The 22,291-nt window shown below is 35.1% G+C and overlaps 1 protein-coding gene across 1 annotated transcript in view; it reads left to right on the top strand.

Annotated features, from left to right (window-relative positions):
- Nucleotides 1-22,291, top strand: part of Vta1 (vesicle trafficking 1) — a 43,928-nt gene that overhangs the window by 7,751 nt on the left and 13,886 nt on the right. The window contains exons 2-5 of the mRNA XM_090338024.1: nt 5,799-5,893; nt 8,489-8,616; nt 9,238-9,313; nt 21,597-21,705. Coding sequence (XP_090194150.1) covers nt 5,799-5,893; nt 8,489-8,616; nt 9,238-9,313; nt 21,597-21,705 — 408 coding nt within the window. The remainder of the gene's footprint in view (nt 1-5,798; nt 5,894-8,488; nt 8,617-9,237; nt 9,314-21,596; nt 21,706-22,291) is intronic.

Genomic DNA, 22,291 nt, shown 5'->3' with positions numbered 1-22,291 from the left:
TTCATTTGCTTTTTTCCACCTCTTTGATAATTGGAAGAACGTTTTTTGTGTTTTAAGATCCCATCATGCCTTTGCTGTGAATTTAACAGACTCCTCTCTGTCTCATGAGTGGTGATTCTAATCCTAGTCTATGTCAAATAAATTGTCATATGTATGATACTCGGTTTACTTTTTTCTCTTACCTTGTCTTTCAGTGTGGTTTTCTTACATTGCAGTTACATACACTACATCCTATAACATATTTTACTTTTTCACCTAGTACTGTTTGCAAGAAATTTGTAAAATAAAAAACACTGAAAGAAGTATTTGACAACATAAATATTACTTTAGCAGTCTTCATTTCTTGGTATAGCTCTAAATTTTAAGCCTGATGTCAGTTTTACTTGAAAAGCATTATTTCCCATTCAGAGTCTCTGTTTTTGAAAGATATTCTTGCTCAATGTAGACTCCACCAATTTATTTTTTTCCTTCAGCACTTTTTTGCCTCACTCATCCTTTTTTTAGGGATCCAACTACATACATCTTAGAACACTTTAAAATGTTCCAAATTCTGTTTTATTTTGAGTAGTTTTTATTGTTATGCTGAAGTTTTTGAATCATTTTTGATATGCATACTATTAATCATATTCAGTGAATCATTCACTTCATGTACTATGCTTTTAATCTCTAGATGTACCATTTCACTTCTTTTGTATGTGTTCTGTTTTTCCTTTTATTGACAGTTTTCTTTGAATATTTTAATAATAATTTCCTAGTATTTGAACATTACATGATATTTCCATTGTTTTGCCATTGTTTGCTCTTCTTTGACTGTTGGACTTTGACTCATTTCTTCTGGGCTACAATTTCATACTGTCATTTTTATGAGTTTTGTATTTGATGAGGACTTGTAAGTTTCCGAATATCTGAACTGTGGTCTTACTGAAAGAATATGATATGGCTCGCCCCTGTTATTTGCTACTCCATTTGATTCTTTCTGGTCTTGTTTTCCTTGTCAGTATTTCTAACTTTAGCGGTGGGTGGGGCATATATACAGTGGCTTTGGCCCCATTACTAAAATATGGCTTTGGGAATGTTACCTTGGGTAAACATCTAGTACTTTCCACTCTGTCAAGTTGGAATTTAAATATATTCCAGCTCTGTATGCACTGGGAAAAGATCAGTTCATAGCTCTTTTTCATTCTTTAGCCTTGTGTAGTTTTTCCCACACACATCTACTTGGAAGTGTTCAGCTGAGCTGCAAAGTTACCTCTATGCATAGCTCCCTGCTGTTTGCAATTCTGCCTTTCAGCATACAGTTGCCTCAGTCTTAGCCTCACCTTCAGTCTTTTCTAAACTCAATTTAAAGGACAACTTTGTGCTTGAAAGTCCCCTTCTTGCCCCCCAGTAGATGCTGGGCTGATATTAGGTATTACGTTATTTGTTTCTTTCTCCAGCTGCTATGATCTCCTATGTCTCATTCTGTTGTCTAGAAACTTATTTCATGTATCTTTTGTCATTTTTTTGTTTTCAATTGAGTTTGGGTTTTGGTTTAGTTTGATTTGGTGGTTTTTGTTGCTGTTTTTGCTATTTACAGTAAAATGGTAAGTCTAGTTATTTTATCATGGCCAGAAGTAGACTCTGCCTGCACTATGTGTAGTAGTATGCAGTATATGTATATAATATACATATATATGTGTGTGTATATATAGTGAAATTTGCTGGGCACTCAGGGCTCACACCTGTAATCCTAGTTTCTCAGAAGGCTGAGATCTGAGGATTGCAGTCATAATCTCCCCAAGCAAGAAAATCTTTGAGAATCTTACCTCCAGTAGAACCCTATAGCTCAAATGATAGAGGTAGAGCACTAGCCTTGAACAAAAAACTCTGGATCAGTGCCCAGAACAAACACACACACACACACACACACACACACACACACACACACACACACACACACACACGTGAAATCAAAGGAAGTGAGAGAATACTGTAATTACCAAGTAGAAGTCACTCACTGAACTGGAAGCCAAGTGGATTAAGAAAAGGTGATTGTATTCTGACTTATTTTGGCTGTAGAGCAGTTTGAGAGGATAATTATGGTGTACTAGCATGTGAGAGAGAGTACATAAAAATTATTGGAGTCAATAAGAATTGAGAACCTATTGATATGATTGCCTTAGAATAAGATTCATTTTCTTACTGCAGAATATCCAAAATAATAATAAATATATATATATATATAACTAAAATTCACTGCCCTTGCTTAAAAGCAGATCTTCTGTGGGCAGTATCCAGTACTGTGCCATCTCTATGAAGTTATCAGGGACCCAAGTTCATTCTAGTTTCAAAACTGCCGGTTAGCACAAGTGAAATTTCCAAAGTCATATGTAGTCTAAGATGAATACTAGAACATATTTATTAATATATATGTTCTAATTAGTAAGGATGCAAGAAGAGAAGATAACTTGCTGCCGTTTAGTGTTTTGAGAAAATTTTCCAGAAGTCTTTGTTGGAGATGCCTGGGTTTTACTTGTATTTTAAGGTGAAAAAAAAATGCTAGGAAATGCACTCTTTACTCTACATGGATGTCTCTAAATTAATGAGGAAGATAGAAATAACTGGTATTCTTGGCCATAGGATTGATTGCCAGTGAAGGGAAAAGAGGGTGGCATGAGACCAGGGCATTGAGATGCTACAAGAATGCTGGAAAGTAGCAGTGGAATGCAAAGAGAATATATTGCCAATTCTAAGATAAGACACTTGTGAGAGAATTGAAAATAAAACAAAAGCATCATTACTCAAGATCACTGCACCTAGGACTGATTTCTTCAGGTGACATCAGGTTTAAAACAGAGAAAGTATCAGAAAATGGGGATAATATGTTTATCAGTCATTGGTCCCAGAGAATTGGAGTACAAGGATGAGGATATCGCAATAAGATCTGAACTAGGGGGCCGGGAGTTTGGCCTAGTGGTTAAAGTGCTTGCCTAGCATGCATGAAGACCCAGGTTCGATTCCTCGGTACCACACATACATAGAAAAAAGCCGGAAGTGGTGCTGAGGCTCAAATGGTAGAGCTCTAGCCTTGAGAAAGTCCAAGGACAATGCTCAGGCCCTGAGCTCAAGCCCAAGACTGGCAAAAAAAAAAAGATCTGAACTAGGCTGAAGCAAGAATATATAGGTCATAGTTGCGAGGATTAAAAGGATATCGAAAAACAGTGATTCCCAAACTTTGTTTAAAAAGTACTAAATACCAATTGCCAGTCTTAGTAATATATTATTTATATTTTGCACATCATATTGCTGTAACTGAGAGTAGTGATGACTCAGGAAAAATATGAATAACCTGGCATGGCACTGTGCTCTCCTCTCTACCAAAACCCTTCCTCTTCAAAATATGATTGAGTACAGAGCACAGGATATAGATGACTATATGATGGGTTCATTAATATATGTTAAAGGGGGTTCTGTCAGATAGACATAGTTGAATTGAAATTACTAGTAATATAATGTATATAGTTATATGTATAATTTTATTTAGTTATACTGAAATATTTATATTTACCAATGCAGAACTTTATGTTCTTTTGTTTTTATTATTAACACTTATACTACAGGATAGACAGTTGGGCTCTGTTATCTCATGGAAATATAATGAATGACAAAAATGACATTTACGTAAAGAAAGTTTGGACAAATGGGACTGCATTAAACTGCACAGCTTCTGTATGGCAAAGGACATAGCTAGCATGTTAAATAAAAAGCCCACAAAGTAGGAGAAGAGCTTCACTAGCCGTACAGCAAAGTCCCCACATCTAAAATATATCTACAGCTAAAAAAATTGAATCTCTCCAAAACAAATCTTCAAAGAAACAATCATCCCATTAAAAGATGGGCCAAAGACTGAAAGAGAGACTTCTCTGAAGAGAAAGTAAGAATGGCCTTCTAGACACATGAAGAAATGTTTGACATCTCTGCCATAAAAGAAAAAAAAATGCAAATCAAAACAACTCTGAGATTCCACCTCACTCCAGTTAGAATGGTCATGATCAAGAAATCTGATAACAGATGCTGGCAGGGATGTGGCCAGAAGGGGTCACTACTGCACTGGTGGTGGGAGTGTAAACTTGTTCAACCACTATGGAAAGCAGTATGGTGGTTCCTCAAAAGATTAAACATGACCCATCAAATCTACTCCACGTCATTTACCCAAATGTCCAGAAACAAGGACGTATTAAAGCCACTAGCACAACGATATTTATTGTAGCACTATTTATCATAGTGAAGATATGGAACCAACCCAGATGCCCCTCAATAGATGATTGGATCAAGAAGATATGATACTTATACACAGTGGAATTCTGTGCTGCCATCAGAAAGAATGACATTGCTGCATTTGTAAGGAATTGGAAAGACTTGGGAAAAAAGTCATTAAGTGAAGTAAGCCAGACCAAAGGAACATAGGCTAAATGGTTTCCCTCATTTGTAATAATTAGTACACATCTAGGACTCCACTAGCAGAGGATTACAATAGCTCAAAACCTAGGTTCATAAGGTCATATAAGATGAAAATAAATGAAATAAACTCTAGGGTACGGAAACAAGAGGTTTATCCTGTGGGCTTCTTGTCCTTAATGTTCTATGTTATTTCTCTTGTCTCTTTTTTTTTTTAATTCCCTTTTGTTGTTAATCTCATATTGTTACAGTATCTGTCTTGGTTACCTGGCATACTGTATATATGTTTATTTGTTTATCTGAAATAGGAAAGGGAATAGGGAAAAAGATGATTGTGAGGGGATGGGGAGAGGGAAATGGGGATAAAAACCATGAGAAGGGCTATCAGTGTGTGAAAAGTAATACACCTACTACTTGGAGAATGTAACTGTAACCCCTCTATACATTGCCCCAACAATAAAAATATTTTTAAACGACATTTATATCAGTAGGGCAGAATGAGCTATTCTTCATATATTTTATATATTCACAAAAGTTGTATTGACAGCCAGCTATTTTCCTTGATGCCAGGGATTGTCAGCATATCAAATAGACTGAGATCCCCATTATCATGGAGCTTAAATTATAGGTGGGGTAGATAGATGCTCAGCATACAGAGAAGATAACTGCATACTACATAGTAAAACTGAGTGGGAATGGTTTCACAAGGTAACACAAGGTGGGGTGAAGGGGGGTTCTTATCATTGCCAGGTTTATGGCTGTACACACTAGGTTTAGCTATTGGTTGAGAAGGGGATTGATTTGCAGACCTTTTTCTGCCAGGACTGGCTTTGAATCATCCTCCTTAACTCAGCCCCCAACTAGGTAGGATTATAGGTGTGAGCAAGTATTAGCCAGCTGAAGTTACAGTTCTTTTCAAAGAGGTCTTTAGATTTACCCACATGTTTTTTAAAAGAGATGTATACAATGTATACAATGTACACTGTCAGTTCCTCTTATAAAGCAAAGTGCAAATCTCATTTCCCACAATTCTAGCCCACATTGTATATTTTATGGGTATCACTTACCTGAAATGTAGGAAGTACTCTTGATATATGGTTGTTTTCTGAGTGAATTGTAGATTCTTTGACACCTTAGTCTTTTTTTTTTCTTTTGTTTTTTAACATAAAGCCAAATGGAAGTCCTTGCTTGGCTAAAATGTGCATCATCGTGGATTTTTTGCATTCTCTGGATATCAAACTTGTATTTTAAATTTGCTTATATTTTAAATGACTTAACAGAAAAACATGCCTTTAACACTCATATAAAAGGAAATTTGAAAGTATAATTGTTCAATAAACTTCATTTTCTTTTTTGTGTAGGTCGTCTGTATGCTATGCAAACTGGGATGAAGATTGACAGCAAAACTCCTGAATGTCGTAAATTTTTATCAAAGCTTATGGACCAGTTAGAAGCTGTAAGTTAAATACTCATCATTTATTACTGGTTATGTTTTAAATTCCACTCTGCTTGAGGGTGGTAATATATTGTTATTTTAGTTCTGATTGGCAACACCAGGCAAAGTCACTTTTGTTAGCACCATAATACCAGGGAGTCGTATACTTGTGTATACAGTATAACATTTTCCACATTATTGTGGATGGATTTCATCTCATCTTTTAGTAAGTGACAAATTGGTCTTTCTAACCTTATCGAAGGTAATCACATATATGATTAATTTGGGGATTTTTTTTTAACATCTGTTAAGATGATGAAATGAGTGAGTGTGTGGATGTGTGTAAAAAGAACTGTGAACAAAATGACACCACTTGCTTATCTTCTTCCCTTTCTTACTACTAAGGGAACATACTATTATGGTCAAAGCATACTGCCCTCCCTTCCCTTCCAGCAGGACTGTGGTCTGTGACGATTAAGTTACTTTTTTCAAATGATAAAATGTCACAGGACAATATAGAGATGGCTATAGAGGGAAAGTTGGTTTTGTTGGGTTGAGTTTCAGTGCTTAACAAGTGTTGTGTCAGCCATAGTAGTGTCACCTAGTAATCAAATGTTTGCCCTGTAACTCATGCCTACCTGTTCCTGGAATCTCTAGAGCCAGCTACTACTCTACATAAGTGAGTTTCCGCCAAGTCTGTTACATTAAAAGCTGTAGCTTACTTTCTGTGTATTTATGTAGTTGTATGACATGAGAAACCTATATTTATCAACACAAAACTATGTGTTGTTTTTGGCTTATTATTAGAAATGTACTGTTCAATCAAAGACCATTCCCACACAACTTCTCTACCTAGTTGTGTTAATCAACCATGATTAATAATGTGGTCTCCGAGTGTCTGTAATTCTCTGGCTGTAGAGTTCCTGACATCTGCAATTGCTGTCTACCCAGAGTAGTCCTGGTGGCCACACTGAGAGAATCAGGCTTCCCTTGGAGCTTTCTTCCCCTGTACTTTATTAATGCTACTCCTGTGGGTGCAAGATAAATTTGAATACATTCAAATTGTTGAGGGGTGTTGGATTGAGAAGAATGATAATATATTAGTAAATTTCCAACTCTCGAAGACACTATATAGAATATATATTTTTATTAATTTCATAGTATAGTAATAGATAACTTTTTGATATAGTTGAGTTTTAATAGTTATTTACATAAGTTACACGTATGACATGATTATGAGGAATTTAAACTAAAAAAAAGTTTGTTCCCAATGAGGACTCTCATGTCTGTAATTTATCTATGTTATAGTTTAAAACTTAAAATGTATTATGATCTTGTTGGTAGATATTTTCTATTAAAGATAAAGTGGGGGCCAGGAGTGGTGAGTGCTTGCCTAGCATGCATGAAGACCCGGGTTCAATTCCTCCGTACCACATACATAGAAAAAAATAGAAAAAAGCCGGAAGTGGTGCTGAGGCTCAAGTGGTAGAGCTCCAGCCTTGAGAAAGTCCTAGGACAGTGCTCAGGCCCTGAGCTCAAGCCCAGGACTAGCAAAAAAAAAAAGGTAAAGTGGTATGGGTCCACTCATTTTTTTATGGAAGTAAATAAGCTGTTATAAACCATTTTTAGTTTGAAAACTTTGAGCTAGTTTTCCAAAAGGTTGGGTTGCAGGAAAATTTAAATCCCAGCATTAAATCTTTTCTGAACTTTAAATTGCTCACTTTTGTTTTTGAGGGAAGCCAGATATAGCGAAACATTCCTGTAATCCAGTCTGTATAGGAGGCAGAGTTTGGAAGGGTTACAGTGCCAGACCAGGCAAAAAGCAGAATTCAATCTTGATCAATAAGACAAATATTATAGTACGCCTGTTATGGCACCTGTATAGGAAGCCGTGAGGGAGAATTGTGGTCTAGGGCTGGCCCTGGACAAAAGAAAACACACACACACACACCTATAAAAGTTGGGTCCCAGTGGCTCAAGTTTGTAATCCTAGCTATTTGGGAGGGTGAAACATGGAAGATGATGGTTCAAAGCCAGCCTAGGCAAAAAAAAGCTGTGAAACTCCCATCTCCAGATAACCTTCAGAATGCCAGACTGGAGTTCCACACTAGGGATACAGCTCAAGTGGCATAGTGGTAGACTGCTTGCCTAGCCTTCAGGAAGCCCCAGGTTCTTTTCCTCCGTTCCACATCGACAGAAAAAGTCAGAAATGGCACTCGTAGAGCACTGGCTATGAGCAAAAAGAAGCTCAGGGACATTTCCCAGGCCCTGAGTTCAAGAAAGCAGAGCTAGAGCAGGAGAGACCCCACGTTCAAGCCTTAGTACCTGAACACATAAAACTACATAGAGCTAAAGGACTAAAGGGGTATGACTTGAGTAAAGTGCCTGCCTCACCTACAGTATAAGGCCCTTGCTCAAACCCCAGTGCCACCAAAAATGGAAAAAAAAGAATGAAGATTTCATTCTTTTCATTCATTCTTTTTGGTCATCCTTCCATTCATTCATTTCATTTTGTTGAATGTAAAACAATTTACTTAAAATAATTATTAGAATTATTTGTACTTAAAACCTTTCTGAGAATCAAATGATAAGCCATTGCATCTGGTTTTATTTTAGCTTAAGAAACAGTTGGGTGATAATGAAGCTATAACCCAAGAAATAGTTGGTTGTGCCCATTTGGAGAATTATGCTTTGAAAATGTTTTTGTATGCAGACAATGAAGATCGGGCTGGGCGATTTCACAAGTAAGTAAATAGGGAAATAAAAATCTTTGTGTAAAGTGGGTTACTCTGACTAGAATTATCTAGTTTTTAGCTAAGTATTTTCTGACTACCTCAGTAATTTAATTTCTTTTTTTTTTTTTTAATTTTAGACCCTCAGTGATGCTGGGTTACAAATGTGAGACTTTCTTTTCAAAGACAATGACTGAAAGAAGAACAACTAAGGGCAGATTTATTTTCTCAAGATATTTACCCTAATTAGCCATTTTTTAACATTTAGTGAACTCTAAGGACTGTCAAGCCTAGCCCAATGATACTGATTTTAAAAATAGCCCACCCAGTTCAAATGTATCATTGTAATAACACTTAAATGCAGAGTGATACATTTTGGATTTTTAAGGATTCCTATCTTCTGGTTACATTTTCAGTCTAAACTATATGATAAAACTTTAGTGCCTTGCAATATGAATGTCACTTCTCACATTACAAAGGAGTTCCATTGTGTTTTTCAAATCTGATTTTATTTAAAAGATTAATTTCAAAGGGCTCTAATAAACAGAAGCATTATTTTCTTACAGCTACATTACTAGTACTGCATTTTTATGTTTTTTATTTAAATTAGACCAGCTGTCTTTTGTCTTCCAGAAACATGATCAAGTCCTTCTACACTGCAAGCCTCTTAATAGATGTCATAACCGTATTTGGAGAACTCACTGAGGAAGTGAGTATATATGCTTTACCGTCTTAATAGAGGAAGATGATAATTTTTAATTTTTTTTTTTTACCAATCATGGGCTTGGGCTTAGGGCTTGAGCACTAGCCTTAGGTTTTTCTCAAGGCTAGAGCTCTGTCACTTGAGCCACAGCACCATTTCTGGCTTTTTTTTTTTTTCCTATGTATGTGCTACCGAGGAACCAAACCCGGGTCATCGTGCATGCTAGGCAAGCACTCTACCACTAAGCCAAACTCCTGGCCCCTATTTTTTTGATTATTTAGAGAAGCATGTTTGCAGAAATGTAATGGAAGCAAAAAATATGGAAAATGTTTGCTTATACATTTTTTGTAGTAGTAGATCCATTAATTCTAGTGAGTATATTTTTTAGAAAATGTGTGGCTAAGATATTCAACTGCATCAGTTTAGAGTTTGGTTTTTATTATAGCATGTGTTTCAACCATGTATATTGTTAAGCTTCTATACTATTAATTTCAAAGATTTTTGTAACCATTTCATTTCTGGTCAGAAGGATTATTGTTCATAATTGCAGTTATAAAGTGTGACTGAATATACTAAAATATATTTAATATTCATTTCATCAGTTTCATTCCCAGAACAGCTCTAAAAAGCAGAGTACATACTCATATCATACTTTGAACACTGAGGCTACATGACATTCATTGCTTTGAATTCAGTGGTGAAGGTTCAGTTGGCTTCTCAATTCCCACGGGACATTTGTGCTTTCCAAGGGGAGTTTATAGTCTAAAGATGTACTGACAGAGAAAGAAAAAGCCACATATGAGATAGAAGCATGCAGTATTGGCAATTTGAATGTTAAGAGAAACATTGTTTCTATGAGAGTTTTTTTTTTTTTTAATGGTTGGCTCTGGGTAAAATGCCATAGACAAGGTAAAATGTATGAGTTGGGTATTTCTACTTGTGAAAAAGAGGTAATGTCAGTACTGCAAAAATTCTGGCAAGGTAACCAGTGGCATCAGCCCTCTCTTAAGGTTCCTCAGCATACTGTGAAGGCTTATATGTACTACTGATTTAAATACTTTATGTATAAAATAACACAAACATCTGTAACTTTCCTTAATTCAAGGATATCAAAAAGCTTAGTGATAAGTTGATACTTCAAATATTTATGCAGTCAGCTTTTCATATTTTTAATGTGTAGATGGAAATAACATTTAAACTTGTTTGCACAGAACTTCTTTCATAACTTCTAAAAAGTACTAGATCTCTTTTAGTCCCTGCATTTTTCTTGGTCCAATTCCTGATACTTCTTTCCTTTTAGTTTTATGTCATTACTCATACTTGTACAAAACTAAATAAAGTAGATGTTTTCTTTAGTCTTCAACTAGGTTTTTGTTATTTTTAGTTTTTAAAATATCTTTTATTTGATGCTATTATATTTCTCAACTTTCCTGTCTGTTTTAGATATACACATGTAATTTATTAACTGTTTTAACATCTTCTCAATATTTTAATTATATATGTTATATAAACTAGTGTTTCTCTAGGTCTCTAGGAGCAAGTGTCTCCCTTTTGGGAATATAGTCACTACTCTGCATGTGGTACATGCATGCATGCGCGTGTGTGTATGCATATGTGTGTGTATATACCAAATTTAGTGTATATACCAAATTTAGTGTTTTAAAACAAAGGATGCACTATATATATATATATACACACATATACTTTATATTTTCCTTTTATAGTGTCTTATATATTCTGAGACAAATATTCAATATTTGATGCAATATCATCCTTTGTATCTTTTTTAAAATAAAAAATTATATTTTAGATATATTCCACTAATAGCAATAGTTGATGAACACATAACATTCTTTATTTTTCCTTTCAAATCTTTAGGTAAGGATTAAAAACTGCTAATGTAGGCAGGATATAAAATTTGTAAGTAAACAACAAACCAGTATTTACTGTTTGTACTAAATTTTAGAGAATCAGATAAATATGTTTTTCTACCTTTACAAAACTTGTATTTTATCTTAGAAGTGTTAGTGATGAACACAGGTAAGGGTCCCACTGTTATTGAATTAGCACTGAGCTCAAACTTTTTAGAAATTGAATGTTTTACCTTCAACAAGTCTAATTATGTGGGAAAACTGATGATAATCATAAAAAATATAAGTATCGTGTTTGGCATGTTATAGTTCAGAATTACTTTTCTCATTATTAGTAAATTATGAGTAATGAAACTTTTAAAAGATATATATAATAACCTAATTTGGTCTAAGTTTTCCAAATATTCTGAATCTCTGTACTATATATGGCTTGTATATTTCTTGGTCAAAGTACTTAAAAGAAACATATTTCTAATGTCCAAGTTTTTCAGATTTTGAAATATCTGGGTAGACTTTATCATGTGATCATCCCTAACCTGAAAATCCAGACTCTGCTCTGAAATCCCAACTGAATTCAGCTTGTAACCAAGGTCTGCAGGGTAGCTCTATTATATAGTAATGAATGAGCCATATTTTAGTCATGTTGTAGTGTACTGTTCAATGAGAATATCAGAAAATATATGAAAGTTTTCATGAACTATCCTAGTCAGTCTCTCACATTTATATTTAAAGGGGCATATTTAGAAACACATTATTATTACCATATATATTATCATTACTCTTAAGTGAATGGCTGATATGCATTTAGATTTCCAAAAAGGTAGTAGAAAGAAGATGAAAAGATACTTGAAGAAGTAAAATAAGTTTTCTAAATAGAATGAAAAAAGCAGTTACAGACCCAACAATCTCAATGAAACATGCTTCGCATTTTACAGAAAATAGTTCTGAAGATTGGAGGAAAACTATGAACTAATAATTCTACCTAAAATTATGTTATATTCAAATATGAAGATAAAGTAAAAGACATTTTCAAACATGTTGACTCACTGGTAGCAGATCTATACTGTAGATCTAAAGGACAATTAAAAGTAGCATTTTACTAGATTAAAAAAAATGATGCCAGATAGAAGCTTTAATTTACAGGAAGGAATGAACACTGAACCAGTAATATCAGTTGTGTAAAAGACTATGCTTTATTCATTTATTTAAAGTATAGATAACTAAATGAAATATACTATGCATGTGTACTTTGTAAGCCTAAAATAAAGCAAGAAAGGGAAAAAAATACAAAACAAATAACAGATGTGAAACTGTATATTAAGTGTAAATGGTCCAATGTTCCAGTTTAAAAGTAGTGATTTTTCAAACCAGATGTAAAAAAAAAATCAATCTTTGATAGTATATTGTTTATAAAAGACATTCTTCAAATACAAAGACAGCTTTAAAATTAAGGAACATGCATCCATATTAATATTAGGTGATATAAATTTCAAATATTACTAGAAATGAATGGGACATTTCATATTAGTAATGAGTTCAGTTTCATCAAGATGTTATAATTAAAAATATCTATGCTTCAAGTGACAAGAAACCAAAATTCATAAACAAAAATACAGAAAAATTTGTAATTATAGTTGGAGATTTTAATATTCCTTTTGGTCATTGACAGAATAAGTAGTTTTTTAAATGAATAAAATTATAACTGACCACTCAAATGTTGTCTAGAATTCAGGAGAAAAAGACCTTTCATACATTGCTTGGTTGGAAATGTTAGATGTTATAACTGCCTTGGGAAAAGATTTGGCAGATTTTTATAAAGTTAAACATACTCCTACACTTCTACCCAGAAAAGGATTTCTGGAATTTGTCCAAGAGAAATGAAAACATATGTCCATAAAAAAGGCTTGTTCATAGGAAATTTACTCATAATAGCCCAAACCTGGAAACAACCTAAATGTCTACCATCAAGGGAGCTGATAAACAAACCAGGGTGTTGCTAAGACATAAAAGGGAAGTGACTGCTCGGGTAGACTCTGACACGATGACTCCTGAATCAAAGAATACAATGTGTATGATTTCCTAAAAATTGCCTAGTTTATTTTAATAAAAACATAGAAAATAGTTTTAATTTCTTGTGGTGAGGGGAAATGATCTGAACTGGAAATAAGCTTTCTGAGTAGCAAGAAATTTATATTGGTAAAAGTGATTTACATAGACACATATATGTATTTGTCAAAACATCAAATTATATAACATTTACATATATAACAATATCCATATCAGTTTCATAGTTAAAATAAATATTGCAGTGTTCATAGGTTTAACCTGGAGTAAGTGTTGGCACTTATAAAATTGACTACTTTATCCTCTATTATTAACCAAATGAGTAAATAAAATTGAGGGATATCAACCTCTCACTTTTGCAGTTTATAGTTTGAGATGAGAAAAAACTATGTTTGTAGTGTGGTGTTAGGTTGGAATTGGAGAAACCATATTAATTAATGTTATTGAATACATGAACTGAATTGATGTGTAAATAGTATATATATCAGTAAATAAATGAATATGTTAATGTTTATAGTACATATGAATATGTAAACGGGCACACAGAAAAGTTTCTGTGTACTCTCACTATATAAAATTGTAGTCAACACTTCTAGTGTCTGATTTTGAATTCTAAATACTGGAGTTCTGTAACATCAAAACTCTTATGTATAGGACTGACTCTTTAGTTGAGTCAAGGAAAGCTGTAGGTGAAACAGGACTTTATTGTGCCAGAAATTTAGAGAATATGTTCATTAAAGAACCCAACAGCCATCTTGAAAGGTCCCTTTTGATTATGTTATCAGCAGTCTGACCCAGGTATGGTAGCACAAGTACCAGGCTGAAACAGAAGGGTCATGAGTTTGAGGCCCATTCTGACTACATCACAAGATTTTCTTCCAATTTAGCATGCCAGTATAATTCTATGCTGCTAGTAGCTCATACTTATAACCCTAGCTGTATAGGAGACTGAGATCTAAAGGACTGCATTTTAAAACTATTCTGGATTCTTCTCTCAAGATATTACATATACATGTGTGCAGAGCATTTGTGTAGGTGTGCATAAGTATATTTGTTTGTGATGAATGAGGGGTTTTAGGAGGACTTGTCTAAACTGTAAACATCCTTATTCAGTGTTTGTTTGTTCTTGTCTTATACTTTTATTTTATTTTTTTGCCAGTCCTGGGACTTGAGCTCAGGGCCTTAGCACTGTCCTTGGGCTTTCTCAAAGCTAGAACTCTACCACTTGAGCCACAGCACCACTTATGGCTTTTTTCTATTTGTATGGTACCAAGGAAGTGAATCTGGGTCTTCGTGGATACTAGGCAAGCACTCTACCACTAGGCCAAACTCCTGACCTTGTCTTATACTTTTGATGTTGGTTAATATATAAATGTAATAGAGCAAAACAGTTAACACACTTGTATCCTTCACAATCAGTTTCCTGAGGATCCTGTTTAGAGTATTATTACAACTATAAATGTGTGGTTAAAAGTCAGAAATGGGAGTTGTTCAGGAGGGAAAGAACAGAGAGAAAATGAAGGAGAGTGTGATACTGTTCAAAAAGAAATGTTCTCAATTACAACCAGCCTGTACAAGTACTCCTAAAAATTTCATTTCTAAAACTACTGAGTGGCAGCCATGAGCAAGGAAGCTCACCCAAGCAAACACGGGGCCCTGTGTTCTTCCCTGGAACTGACAAGAAAAAGAAAAAAATGTATATTATTAAGACCAGTAGTAATGAATGATAGATAAGAATCAGTAGGTCCATACTATTCATTACTATAAAGTGAATAGATGATGAAAGAACAAAGTTCTTTGCCATAGAAATATTATAAATGATCTTTTGCTTAAATAACTTTAAAAAGAAATAGTTCATAATAGAGTCTTGTTAAACCTCACACTACTAATATTGAGGAAAACCAACGTCGTGTGCATCCTAGGAATATGAAATGAAAAAGATTTAAAAAAAAAATAAAAACAACAGTTTCAGGGCTGAGAGTTTGGCCTAGTGGTAGAGTGCTTGCCTAGCATGCACAAAGACCAAGTTCAATTCCTTTGTACCATAAACAGAAAAAGCCAAATGGCAGAGTACTAGGTTTGAGGAAAAAGCCCAAAGACAGGGCTCAGGCCCTGAGTTCAAGCCCCAGGACTGGCCAAAAAAAAAGCATTTCAGCATTTCAGGGCCAGGAGTTTGGCCTAGTATGCTTGCCTAGCACTCACAAAGATCTTTGTCTGATTCCTCGGTACCACATACATAGGAAAAAGGCGGAAGTGGTGCTGAGGCTCAAGTGGTAGAGCTCTAGCCTTGAGAAAGTCCAAGGACAGTGCTCAGGCCCTGAGCTCAAGCCCAGGACTGGCAAAAAAAATAAATTAAAAAACAAAACAAACAAACAAAAAAACACGTTTCATTTGGAATGTTGTAACTGTTTAAAATGTAGTTGCAATCCAGTGGTCCATTCCTGTAGTGCCAACACTTGAGTGGACAGAAACAGGGGGTCCACAAATTCCATACCATCTTGGACTACATAGTAAGACTCTCAAAAGTAAAGAAAAAGAAATGTTTTTAAATGTCCCTCTATGGTGACATAGAGGGACTAGAGGAACAAATTTAATGGGGGGTGATTTGGCATTAATCTTGAACTTTAAGAAAGCTATTAAGCATGTGAGTGAAATGTTGAGGTGGATAGTGGACGTCTAAATCCTGCTGTTCAGAAGACAAGTCTGAATGCTAGATATTACTGTGAGTGTTGGCAGCATGGCGGAGCCATGATGCTCTTGTTGAGAGCATCAACTGAGAATACAAAAAGGATCTAAGACCTGAAATTTATGGCATTTCACCGTTAAACCATGAGATGAACTCATATAGTTAGACTGAAGGAGCACAAAAGTAAAGAGGTCTACAAAACCAGAAAAACAAGTGAAAAATAGAGTCCAAGTATGAAAGGATAAATTACATGGTAATAATATGAGAAAAAATGACATCTAAGTACTGGGTTTAGCAGTACAGAAGTAATTCCTAACGACTGTCGGGGTTGCAGGTTTGGGTGGAAACTAGAGAAGACTGTGCATACAAAATATTCACCAGCAAGATGCTTCTTTGATATGCTATTGGAAATGGTTTGTAGTGGATTTTCCATGGTTAGGGCCTGAAAATTACGTTGTAAATTGTATTTTCATGTCATCCTTACATGAGAACACTTGATCTAGCCTCAGCATTTCCTGCCAGTCATTCTGAGGGATAGCAAGTGCAAATGAATTAAAAATTCAATGAAAACGTTTGTGCATTGCTGCTGACTCTAGCTAAAATTTATAGTTGTCCGTGACCTTCCCCAATCCAATTAGAAAACAGGAACTTAGAGACCAGGAACAAGAGTGAAAGTTCTTTTTTACCATTCCTGTTTCCCAGAAGCGATGTATAATAAGCCAAAAGGAGGTAATAGATTTCAAAAATATTGACATCTTGGATTTTTCTCTTAAAATACTGTGTAATAACTAGCAATCTATTTTAAAGAAAACAGCATGAAAGCATACACTAGCTGAATTATAACTGTTAGTGATTCTGCTAAACACTAATGCCAGGGTACTGAGGCAAGGGTGTCTTAGAAACTGAAATACAAAATCAAACTTTATTGCTTTATCTACTATGGGGAAAGTTTTTTTTAATGTGTTGACTGAAATGAACTCTTTTCAGCTTAAGCTAATATTTTCTTAAAATTTATGAACTAATAAAGGAACCCAAGGTGGTTTAAACTTCTCTACCCTGTTTGTACTATGAAATTAGGACTAAAAGAATCTTCTGAAGTTGTTACAACTTTTCTACCCAGTCTAGAGGCAGAATTGAGTTACTTCAGATGAGGAAGATCTGTCCTATTCTTTAAAGCTTCTCAAAGCATATATAGTTTAAACATTACTTTCAAAATGATCTTCTTTATGTATATCAATATTTAGCCTACACTAGTATATGTTAGTTAACTGACTTTTTAAAGCCCCTTTTATTTCCTTATGAATTGTAAGTTGAAGTGTGATAATCCTGAATAAAGTAGTTGCCTTCACAACTAAAGGTGTATGGCCTTGGATGAGTTATTTTACTTTTGTAATAGCATTCTACTCTGTAATGATGGAATTGTAAAACCCTAAGAGAAAAAAAGATACCTGATACTCTGCTGGTATGGTTCAGATAAATGTCTCCAAGGGTTAAATACTTGGTTTTCAAGAAGACATCATTAGAAAGTGGTGGAGGTATTCCTGGATGAGGCTTAGTGGATGGTCCTTGGGTCTTTGGAAGTGTTTTCACACGGGAGACAAGGTGTCTTTGCATCTCCTGTCTCACTCTTTTGCTCTCTCTTGCTCACTATCCCTGAGGTGGGTAGTTTTGTTTCCACTACATACTCCTACAATACTGCTCCCTTACCACAGGCCGAGCCAATAGAGTGGTGCTACCTCATGGACAGTCTCTAACACAGTGAACCAAAATAAACTTGCTATTATGTTGATTGCTTCAGATATCTCATTTTAGTAAAAACTTAGCACAAAAACTTGAAATAAGAACAACAATCAGGGATAGCAATTATTGCCTGGTTTCTATACTGGACTCAATACCCATATACAACTCTCATCCCGTCATTATCAGTGCTTAGCATAGTGCCTGCCTTGAGTAAGTAAGTAATGTTAAATTCTTGGGAGGAAAGTGGAACAAAATGAGGATGGGGTAACATTTTTTTTTAAAACACATGTACTCATTACCTTCCGTAACTAACTAACCCCTCTGTACATCACCTTTACAATAAGATTTAAACTAAAAATAAATGCTAGCTTCTTAGAAATCAGGGATGCTTAGTGAAAATAAATATTTGAGCTGAGTCTTGAGGAAGGAGGAGTTTGGGCTTTTTGAAAAGAAAACTGATAGATAAAGGAGAATGGTAGGAATGACAGGAAGACCAGGCAGTATAAATTTTGTCACAGGCCTTGAATGCTGAAATAGATTGCCCTTCCATTCAGCTAGTCTTGTAATATTTGAGAGCCAAATGTGGAAGTGAAGTCTGACTTCCCTATCTTTCTAGGTTACTGTAAGGACATTTCAAATTATAAGTGGAAGTTATTATTAACTTATAGTGAGTACCATAACAATGTTAATCTGAAACTCGTTTTAGTCTTATCTTCTTACAACCAGCCCTTAATATGTTTTTCTACTAATATGTATCTTCTACTCAATATAAGAATATAATATGTATCTCACACTGTTTCCTCAAATACTCCTATTTTTCTGCCTTTTTTTTTTTTTTTTTTTTTTGCCAGTCCTGGACTTGAGCTCAGGGCCTGAGCATTGTCCTTGGAATTTCTCAAAGCTGGGGCTCAACCACTTGAGCCACAGCACCACTTCCAGCTTTTTCTATGTATGTGATACTGAGGAATCGAACCCGAGTCTTCATGCATGCTAAGTAAGCACTCTACCCTAGGCCAAATTCCCGGCGCCTTTATCCTTTTTATAATAGTATTCTGTTGTGCTTTGATTCTGATTCCTAGCTGAATGACTAGCTTTAAGCCACCAGAAGTATGTCATTTAATTACCTTTATTAGTTTTACTTGGTGGAGCAAAGGAGTAATAACAAAAATTTTCAAGTGCTACTTGGAAAATAATAAATGCAAGTAGTCATACTGGCCTGGAAGTTAGCATTTGTTCAAGTTGTCCAACTCTGAGAAATTAAAAATCTGGCATAATGAGTATTAGCACATTTTTATTCTCAAAGAATGAAAAAAAAGAAGACAAGAATGAATGATATGATTCAGGACTGGAAATTGTTCTGTATACCTATATACTACTTCTAATTGAATAACCTAGTCCTCAGTATTCCATTACATAACAAATATGTTACATTATGAGAATAACTTCCATGAGCATCAAGCCATCCTATAATGAAAACTGCATTTGTTGAGCAGCTGCTGTGTTCTGGAAGAAAGCAAAAAGTTTGATATTAACAGTCCTCTATATTTGATTGAGCTTTTGTGAAGTGAGCTTTTATTCTAGAATATACATGAGTATGATAAAGGAAAAATAAAAGAACATTTGAATGCTCTTAGATTGGGAAGAGTGACAAAAACCTTTCTGAGGCTGTGACGTGCTTAGTGCATTGATTAGAGAGGCATTAGCTTGTGATGACAAAAGGAACAGGCAGAGATAGCAGGTTATAATTTGAAATGTCCTTACAGTAACCTAGAAATATAGGGAAGTCAGACTTCACTTCCACATTTGGCTCTCAAATATTACAAGACTAGCTGAATGGAAGGGCAATCTATTTCAGCATGTTTAAAGACAGAAGCGTGTACCCAAAGCTAGATATTAGGTAGAGAACAAGAGAGGAGCACTGACAGGAAGCTGAGCAGCCAAGAACAGTGTGGACCCTGGTGTAGGCCATGTGGTGTGAGTATGGCAGTGTGTACACCTGGGTCCATCAGGAAACCACTGGAGATTGCTAGGAATGGCTTATAGAAAGATGTTTTTGCGAGGATTGAGTGAGGAAAATGTGGTAAGGGAATATTGCAGAGAAAATGGGGAGATGGAGACCAATTAAAGATACATTACAGAAGCAAAAACTACCTGAATTCCTGATCAATTAAGTGGGGGCAACAAGGTAAAAGAGAAGTGCTAGACATAACTCCTATATTTCTAACCTCAGAGAATGAAGTTCTGGGGCATGAAGAGAGCTATGGGGAAATCGAGAATAGTTTGGGGCAAATTAAGTTTGGTAGTGTCTGGCCTTTAGGTAAAGATGTCATATCCATGGGATATTTGTGAGATCAGTTATAAATTTAAGAGTGATTGAGAAGCCAGATGCCAATGGCTTGTGCCTGTAATCTTAGCTACTCAGGAGACTGAGGACCCCAGGTTGAAACTAACCCAAACAAAAAAGTCCACGAGACTCCTATCTCCAAAATAACTGGCAAAATACTCATCTGGTAGTAGAACACTAATTGAGCAAATATAGCAGCTGGATAAACACAGACCCCGAAATTCAAACTCTAGGATTGGCTAAAAAAAATTATATATATATATATATGTATATATATATATGTGCGCGCGCACACACACACACACACACACACACAGATGGAGACCTCAGTAGTGATTAAGCCACCTAAGAAATAATCCAGATGACAAGAGTCATGTTTAATGACTAAAGGCACCACATTCTGAGATAATAAATAGCACCAGGTAACAGATGACAACATTGTGAATTAGGAGAAAGGAGTGAGGAGAGCTCCTATTCAATTCAGATCATTATTGCCAAATAAAAGTGGGATCATTGTTTCCCAGTTTTCTGTTAAAAATGGCAGTTAGAAATAAGGATTTCTCTAATTTTCCTGAGTGGTAGAAAACTACCTTTCAGTCTAGGGAAAGGGAAAATCATTTGGCAATTCCTTACATGGATAATTGAATAAGTAGAGGAGGGAAGAGGGAAACCAGGAAAACGTCACAAAAGCAGGGATGGAGAATATTTCACAAAGGTTAGAATGGCCTAGGATTGGCCAAATTCCCAGTGTCCATTCAGTTTGCCAATTCCAAGTAAGTTATTCATGAATAACTCCTACTTAGTGATGTACAGGTTCACATATGGAATCCCTGTCACTAAGACACTGGCACATTCCAACTCTGAACTAATAAAAGAAATTAGCAAATACTCTAACCCAGTTTTTCCCAGCGTAACTATAATAAAGAGAAGACTTTAAATGTAGACACTCTTTTGGAAAGCGTGAAGTCAAACAAACTATAGTGATTCTTGGGAAAAAGTGGAAATGAATATATATAACTTAGAAAGGAAGAGCAGGTCCTTCAGTGGTTATCTTCAGTTCCTCTTGTAACACAACAGTATGGTACTGCCCTTTAGAACTGAGGTAATTAGATACAAAGTTATTAAGTAACCTGCAGCATAAAGTAGTTATATGCCTGGCTATGAGTCCATTGTCAACTACTATACTATCTTAGTTTTTATTTTCTTTTATGTTCCTTGGTTTGTACAGCTCTTTATTAAAAATTAAAAGCTCAATTATTGTTACTGTCTTCTGTATTCGATCTTAAAATTCTGCCTCATTTATTTTGCTCTTGTGCATTAGAATTTCAAATTCTGCTGGAAAGATACTCGTATTTCAATTGAGGACCCTAACATGTAAAAACACCATTCAGGAGCATTGGGCATGTGTTTGTAGTAACTTTACCTTTCACAAGTCTGTTAAGTCCTAGAGTTGGTAAAATCATCAGAACTGTAGTATGTGAAAATAGGCTTAATCTCAAAAATAAAGACAATCTTACATGCTTATTGCTTTCTTTTTGCTTGTTTATGCTAGTCTAACATCAACATAAAAATATTTTCTTTCAGAATGTAAAGCACAGGAAGTATGCACGGTGGAAGGCCACATACATACACAATTGTCTGAAGAATGGGGAGACACCTCAAGCAGGCCCTGTTGGAATTGAGGAAGACCACGGTATGTGTTCATTTGCTCTAAGTAAAACGACTTAGTGGAATTGCAATTGCTGAGTAGAATACAAAGTTCTCAGGCGAAAGACTAAGGATACAGCTCAGCGGTGAAGAATTTACTTTGCTCTGGATTACATCCATATATCGAGGGGTGGGGGAGGGGGGGAAGAAGACTGTGATTTTGTTTCCATCCATGAAAATTACATGTGAGACTGTAAATTTAGAAGACAGCAAGAAATTAGTCCAGCTGCAATAATATCGGTCCATGTGAACAAAGTAGATGAGATTCCATTCCTACATAGGAAAGGTAATCCATATATAATTTAGAAAGTATTTACAATCCACAAAGAATAGTATTTTTTGTGTATCTATTTGATTTTTGGTTCTAGAATTATAGAATATGTAAAAAAATAATAATTAAAATCAGCCTTATTTACCACATCCTCCCTCTTCCTTGATTTTACCAAAACTTAATTTTCAATTTTATGTTTTAAATAAATGTTATTGATATTTTATATGCTTTGAAAGTAGTTGTTTTTGAGTCTATAAGCAAGTAGAAAAATGTACACACATGTAGCTCCCTTTTTTCACCC

This window comes from Megascapheus bottae, chromosome 8 (assembly GCF_031878675.1).
Source record: "Megascapheus bottae isolate mThoBot1 chromosome 8, mThoBot2.hap1, whole genome shotgun sequence".
In the NCBI taxonomy this organism is placed as follows: domain Eukaryota; kingdom Metazoa; phylum Chordata; class Mammalia; order Rodentia; family Geomyidae; genus Megascapheus; species Megascapheus bottae.
Note: the sequence above shows the minus strand (reverse complement) of the source record. Positions and strands in the feature narration are given on the sequence as shown.